The sequence below is a fragment of the Carassius gibelio genome, chromosome A1 (assembly GCF_023724105.1).
Source record: "Carassius gibelio isolate Cgi1373 ecotype wild population from Czech Republic chromosome A1, carGib1.2-hapl.c, whole genome shotgun sequence".
Lineage (NCBI taxonomy): Eukaryota > Metazoa > Chordata > Actinopteri > Cypriniformes > Cyprinidae > Carassius > Carassius gibelio.
Genome location: NC_068371.1, coordinates 3,064,815 through 3,072,314, shown reverse-complemented (window position 1 = coordinate 3,072,314; position 7,500 = coordinate 3,064,815). Strand labels below are relative to the sequence as shown.

At 35.0% G+C, this 7,500-nt stretch overlaps 2 protein-coding genes across 8 annotated transcripts in view; one reads left to right on the top strand and one right to left on the bottom strand.

Annotated features, from left to right (window-relative positions):
- Nucleotides 1–3,328, top strand: part of LOC127954792 (slit homolog 2 protein) — a 70,655-nt gene extending 67,327 nt beyond the window's left edge. For all 4 annotated transcript variants that reach the window (XM_052553411.1, XM_052553422.1, XM_052553430.1 and 1 more), the window contains one exon: nt 1,655–3,328. In XM_052553411.1, the coding sequence (XP_052409371.1) occupies nt 1,655–1,899 (245 nt within the window). In that variant the 3' untranslated portion in view covers nt 1,900–3,328. The remainder of the gene's footprint in view (nt 1–1,654) is intronic.
- Nucleotides 3,329–4,984: 1,656 nt separating this feature from the next.
- The window catches only part of LOC127954165 (lipopolysaccharide-responsive and beige-like anchor protein), a 147,831-nt gene continuing 145,315 nt past the window's right edge, over nt 4,985–7,500 (bottom strand). For all 4 annotated transcript variants that reach the window (XM_052553389.1, XM_052553375.1, XM_052553382.1 and 1 more), the window contains exons 55-56: nt 6,978–7,129; nt 4,985–6,083 (exon numbers count right to left, since the gene is read on the bottom strand). In XM_052553389.1, the coding sequence (XP_052409349.1) occupies nt 5,993–6,083; nt 6,978–7,129 (243 nt within the window). In that variant the 3' untranslated portion in view covers nt 4,985–5,992. The remainder of the gene's footprint in view (nt 6,084–6,977; nt 7,130–7,500) is intronic.

Below are 7,500 nucleotides of genomic sequence, written 5' to 3'. Positions count from 1 at the left end.
TAATAATAATGTTTCTATTCAAAATTATGTATTTTTAAGGGATTTATGGTACTAAGTTATATTTATGGAATAGTTATGAACCATTTATGACCTGTTAACCGGTTTTTGAGCATAGATCTGAAAAGGACATTTCCAATTTAACCCGTCCTAAATCTTAAATACTTTGGAGAACAGGTTTAATAAAAAGACATGTTTTACTCCAAAACTGCAAGAAAATCAAAGCTGTGTTGCGGTTTTGTTTGAGCACAGTACCAAACATTTCCTCAAGACGAATATCACTTCCTATTCATTTCCAATTTAATAATAAATATTATAAAATCAAAAATGACCAAAGAACACCAGAGGGTTAATAACATTGTTAAATGTAATCTTTAGCCTAATCTCGAATCATTGTACAGTTTTCATGCATTCTGCATTTCAAATGTTCGATTTTAGTTTTCAATGTTTTATTTTTAATCTATATAGACAAAATTGTGTAGAATTTTAATATTGGCCACTTAACAGTTATCAGCCATAACATTATTAGAGGCTAATAATAACTATAATAATAATAACACCTCTACCTGGAGATAAAATGCATTTAAAAAAATAAAAAATAAAAACACATCAGAAGAGTACACAGCATTTTCTGAATAATTTATGCCACTTTTTTCTCACTATTTATGTCTTTAAGTTTTTGACTGATAACCTTCTCCTCGTATCTTATTATTTGGTGATGTGTTTCTGTTTTATAAAAGTGTATGCATGGTCAATATTTACTAACTCACCTTTAAATGTGCTCGCATGTGTCAGAAATGTCTTTTAATGTTGCTAAAGTGGTTTTCCTTCTAAACATCAGTGTAGTTTGCTGTGGAAATGCTAACCTTGTGTGAAGCTAATCATGCGCTATTACTGTTGTTATTTTACTAACATTCGTTTTAACCTAAGCTGCGTCTGAAAGCGGTACGGACCCCACTCAGGTCCGCCAGGTGAGGGATGCGTGTGTGTGTGTGTGTGTGTGTGTGTGTTCATATTAAAGGAACAGTTCACCCATAAATGAGGTCAGGTCATTTTTTTATCAGAACAGATTTCGAGAAATGTAGAAATGAAAAAAAGAACTCATTTACATCTTGGAAGTAAAACATTATATGTGTGAACTACTCCTTTAAATTTCTTCCATCCTTTAATCACTAATAAACCTCAGGCTTTAAATTGAACCTACAGTATATTTCTGCAGCTATCTTCTCTCCTTCCTTTTCCGCATTTAACTTACTGTATTTTCATAGGAGTTACCTTTCAATTTCAAAGAAAAAATATAATGAAACCGATCATGATTGCTATGCTAAATGTAACATACTATATGTGTCCCTGGAGCACAAAAGCAGTCTTGAGTCTCTGGGGTATATTTGTAGAAATAGCCAAAAATACATTGTATGAGTCAAAATTATACATTTTTCTTTTATGCAAAAAATCATTAGCATTGCTAAGAACTTGATTTTCTCAATATTTAGATTTTTTTTTTTTTGCAACTTCAGATTCCAGATTTTCAAATAGTTGCATCTCAGCCAAATATTGTCCTATCATAACAAACCGAATGGAAAGTGTATTTATTCATTATGCATAAAGCCCAGTTTCACAAAACTGCCCCTCATGACTGGTGTTGTGGTCTGTGCAGAGATGGCGTGTCGGGGGGAACGGCTCCGAGATCACTATCAGACGCAGCAGGGCTACGCGGCGTGCCAAAGCACAGAGAAGGTTTCCCGTTTAGAGTGTCGGGGTTCCTGCGGGGACGGGACGTCCTGCTGCGCCCCCCTCCGCAGCAAACGCAGGAAATACACCTTCCAATGCACAGACGGATCCTCTTTTGTCCAGGAGGTGGAAAAGATCGTCAAGTGTGGCTGCACGAAATGTCCATCCTAAAAACGAAAAAGAAGAAATGCATCCTCACACCCCGCGTCTTTACTTTGACCTTTTTTTTGTCTCAGTGTTGGACTAATGTTTTTCCTTCAGAGGAGGATAACGGATTGCTGTATGATAAAGAACAAACCTATTTTTTATTATGAAGCGGTGGAAAAAAAAGACAAAAAATAGATTTTAGAGTTTTTTATTTTGTTGTTGTCTGCCGTCATTTTAGGTACTGTGACATTTTTTTGTTTTTGTTTTTGGCAAACACATGCACCCCGTTGACACATCTCCCTTTCTTTGTGCCATTCTTTTATGTGGTTTTCTGGACTGCCTCAAATCATTTCACCTGGACTTTGTGAAGGTGAGATAAATGATCACTATTGAGACGACAAGGGGTTTCGTCTCTTCTACTTCCTCACAGTGTACCACACACACACACACTGTCAGAGCTGCTCCTGTTCTCACACACACACACGTTTGTTTTTGTGTAAAGTGTGTTCATCCCATAGGTGTAATGGTTTTTATACTGTACAAACTGTATATTCTATGGTCCTTCACCAACCCTACACCTAACCCTAACCCTCACAGGAAACTTTGTGCATTTTTACTTTCTCAAAAAAACTCATTCTGTATGATTTATAAGCGTTTTGAAAAATGGGGACATGGGTTATGTCCTCATAAGTCACCCTCTCCTTGTAATTCCTGATATGACACAAAAACAAGAGCACACACACACACACACACTCTTCTGATCCACATTATAAACCATGTGTATTTATTGTATCAAAAATAATGTCACATAACTTATACTCGCTATAGCCCTTCGTTTCCATGGAGTTACAGTTCGAATTTCTTAATATATATATTAATTTATATTCGTCCTTTTGCCAATGTAAATCACTCATAGCTCACAGAGTAGAATAACTAACGTCGTGTCTCCTTCATTCGGTTGCTTTGACCCGTCGGACAGTTGTATTAACCATTAAAATAAAAAATACTTGGTGTTATAAATCTTCAGATGTGAAGTGGAAACTGTATATTTTTGTCGAATCTCCTAAAACTTTGTACGGTGACACAGATGTGCTTTATATTAGAGTTTAAACGTATAGTTAAAATCTCCTCATAGAGCACATGCCATAGTTAAAAAAAATAACCGTAGAGTCCATAGCGGTCAATAAACCTCTTTTTAAAATCCCCTCCTTGCAAATCCTTTTTAATGATACATATAGAAAGAAAAACTGTGACTTTTTTTTCTAAATGATACTACTTTGTTACCACTCTGTTTCCCATGTTAACATGTTGCTGCTAAACTGGTATTGTAGACTTTGGATGATGATGATGATGCTGATGTTTGTTGTAAAGGATGTTGCTCATTCATTGAGCAAATTGTTTTACTGATCAGTGAATAAAGATGTCCCTTCCCTGTACAAGGGTCGATCCTCTCTATATATATTTATATAATGTATGTGTTGTGTGTGCACATGCATGCTTTAGATTAATCAAATAAATGCATGCCACGTTTATAAGACAAATGACGCCATCTAGTGTTGTGGCGTCATACTTTCACACAAAAATGTATTTTTAATGTTGCTAGCAGGCGGTTGCTTTTCTCGCTGCTGCTGATGTTATTTGGCATCCCATAAACAGTAGAGATTGAATCTCCATCAAAACAACTTTTGCAACTGCACAAACTGTAGATCAGTCCAATTAAAAAAAAAACAGGACCGAAACATTATATAATGTGTATATAATACAGCATTTATTTGATCAAAAATACAGAAGTAACAGTAATATTGTGAAATATAGTAATGTTTAAATATTACTATAAAAACATTAAATATAGTAATGTTTCCAAACTTTTGGTCTGTACTGTATATATATATATATATATATATATATATAAATGAATCTAAATAATGTCTCCAAAAACCCTTGAAAACGGAGACTCTATAAAGCAGGTTATTCCACTGATGTGACTACAGCAAGTCATGTACTGTAGTCAGCTATTTGTGTAGTGAAGGTATAAGGCTTAGGTTAACATTTTACGTTCAGGTTTTTTTTTTTAAGGCATGATTTTTTTTTGGGGGGGGGGGGAGGTCACTTTGGCACTAATATCAGAAATAAAAAGCACCTTTTTTTCCTTTTCAAAATGCACTTTTTAATTTTTTTTTCAAACTTAGGGTTAGTCAAACATTTGTTCAGTGAACCCGTTTACCTGAACAAAAATGATACAACATTATGATCTTATGTTCTACAAAAATCCAAAAGCCAGTGTCAAAGTCCTAATGGTTATTTATCTCTCTGGTGTCGGTCATTTTCATAAAAAAAAAAAAAAAAATTGGTCTACAAGCTACATGCATGAAAAAGTGCAGAGCAATGAAGGGGTGTGACTCTAAAACGGGTCAAACTGGGTCCTGCAGAGTTTAGCACCTTCCTGGAAGTTTCTAGTATTCCTAGAAAGAGCTTGATTGGCTGCTTCAGGTGTGTTTGAATACGGCTGGAGCTGAAAGCTGAACTCTGTTTGCTGACCCCTGCTCTAAAATATCTAAGTGCAAGATAGACACACTCTGAATAATTTTGTCTCACGATCTCGTCTCATTCACGTTTTAGTGCTTTAAAGAGAATGAGATGTTCATTTGCAGTCTAATTAAAAATTGTATAGTTCCCAGCCCCAGCTTTTCTTTCTCCTGGAGCTCTCCAGCTCTGCAGATTTTAAGTGGAATCAGGTCTTGGGGTTTGAGCTGATAAAGTGGATCAGGTTGATTGTGTGTCACCCGAGCTGAGCTTTAATGACCTCTAGCGGACACACACAATACTGCATGTGATTTATTGCTGACAAATGAATTAAAACCTGTATTTCTGACAGTTTCATCACATTTCCAAACAAGGTTATTGTCACTGAATAACCTAAAGCCAAATACAATAAAATAATAACATTAAATAAAATAAAAAAATGCAATAAATCTATAGGCATTTTTAAAAACGGACAAAAAAATGACTAAAATGTTGTTTAAAATGAAAATAATATTTAGTAATAACACTGATTCACACTTCTTAGATCCCTCGGATCTTCATGTCTTTAAAAAAAAAGAAATGAAACTTGTTTTATTGGTACAAAATGCCATTTTATTGTTTAAGAGTTCATCACACACGTCATACGACGTTCATTTCAATCTGATTTAGCTGATATATAACATGAAACAAAACCGTAAAAACCAAACCAACCCAAAGGAATCAGACAGCGTTTGTCAGAATCACACCACAGTCGACTCAAACCAAGAAATAAACGCTTCTTAGTAATTTGACAGAGCCCTGCTTGCCCTGAGTGAGATCTATAGGGTTATCGTTTGAGCCCGATGTATTATGAACCACATATTGTGAAATATTGAATTAACATGATGCTCTGCCCTTCTGCATACACTAAGAGTAAAAGCACTGGTGAAATGTCAAAAAGACTTATTTGATGACACTTGAAATGGACATTCATATTTTTTAACATCACTTGCATCTCCTCAAAAGGAAAAGAGATAAAATGGTTACTTAATAGATGTGGAACAGACACGAACACAACAAAAAGAGAGAAAAGCAGACTTCTTACCAACCATGAAGATAATTAACAATTTCTAAATGACTTTTCCTTCATATGCAGACTCCGTCCCTTCAGTTTCTAAAGTGACATCATCACATGATCACACAAGAAAAAAACTTCAGATTCCGCCACTTTTCCGTTCATAAAGCGACCTGATGCATCTGCAGACAGCTGTCTGTTTTAATCTATGAATATAATTGAATGGTTGCATTCAGCCGATTAGATATTAAACTACAAAACGGGACGTTTAGAGGCACCCTGTCACTGCAAAAGAGAAGAAAACAATGAAACTCACCCTCCCTGTTCCACACACGCTAGCTGTGCATCTACAGCAGTCTCGTTCACAAGAGATAAAAATAGATTTATTCTCTCTCCAAATATTAGGCATATAACCGCTCCCCTAAGATTCATATAGTAAGAAATTCTACAAAATATAGCAATGCCCTTTTTATAAAACAGTTCTGCTTCTTTAAATATTTCGCATACATTCATGACTCTTGGTAGTGCTGTGTGACGGGGTCAGTATCTAGTCTGGTATTCGTGATGCCATCTGTTGAAGTCATTGTAGAAGAGAACAATGCTCCCAGACGCCATCCCAGTGATGATGCATCTGCACAGAGACAAACATTACACACATGTATGCTTATTCTTTTTAGAAATTAATGCTTTTTTTCAGCAAGGATGTGCTAAATTTATAAAAACTGATAGTAAAGACTTGTTAAAGAAGATTTGTACTTTGAATAAACACTGTTCTTTTATCCAAAAATTATTAAGCAGCAAAAACAAGTTTCTAACAAATCATCATATTTTCATGTGACACTGAAGACTGCAGAAATGATGCTGAAAATACAGCTGTGCATCACAAAAATAAATTACACTTTAACACAGATTCACACAGAAAACTGTTATTTTAAATCATAATAATATTTCACAATATTAATTTTTTTCTTCTTTAAACTGACTTATAAATATTACTTATCTGAATGGCATTGTGTGTGTGTGGGTGTTATATAAGTGAATAATTAAGCAAGCATATGTCTAATATTTTAATTTGTACTCTATCCTTTTCTGGAGAAAGAAACTGTTACATTTTTTCAAACACAAATGTAGCGTCTGTACAACGCAGACCAGAAAACAACTCAAAAACACACACTGCTCAGTACGAGTTTTGTTTTAAAAGAAATTAATTAATCATTTTAATGAGCACGGATGCATTAAGTCAGTTTTAACAAACACATAAAAGCAGCAAAACTGTATTTTTTTTTATTTTTGATCAAATAACTCCAAACTTCTGAACAGCGGTGTACAGTGTGAATGTTTTGGAGAAGTGATAACCGTTTACATTAAAATTATGACCATAACCAGACATATCAAAATGATTATTTAACTTGCATAAAACATGCATTTGCATAAAATGTGATTCAACTGTGTAAATGTAAAAAGTGTTAGCATTATCATTAGTCTAGAAAAGTAGGAGGAACTCTTGTGTCTTTCTGCATCTCACCTTTGGTCATGTGACATAGCCATGGAGCGTATTCCAGCATCACATCCGGGGAAAGAGAAGAGCTGTTTGAGATCATGAATCTGCCAGATGCTGAGAACCCCTGCGTCTCCTCCGCTCAGCAGATACTGGCCGTCTTTACTGAGCAGCATCGCCTGCAGAAGAACAAAGAAAAGAATAAAGTGATTCTTCAATCTTATTCAAAAATCCTGAATATGAATCATCCCGAAATCCAGGATTCTGATTCAGACTCCACTCGTGACTCAATCGTGGTGTGTTTCATAATGTTGTGGAGATGCTTTCACACGGCATCAACACTTCCTTAAAGATGAATTATTATTGTGCATCTATAGCACTCCTCGCTGTCATTAAAACATCATGCCATGAGAAAAGTGATCAAGCACATTCCACTAAATATGTCTCAATTCATATAATATAATAATTAAACATCTGTGAAATGACTATGTATTTTCAGTGCTTATCTCCATTAATGAGAGTGAAATATTTATTCTGGTCTAGAATGTCT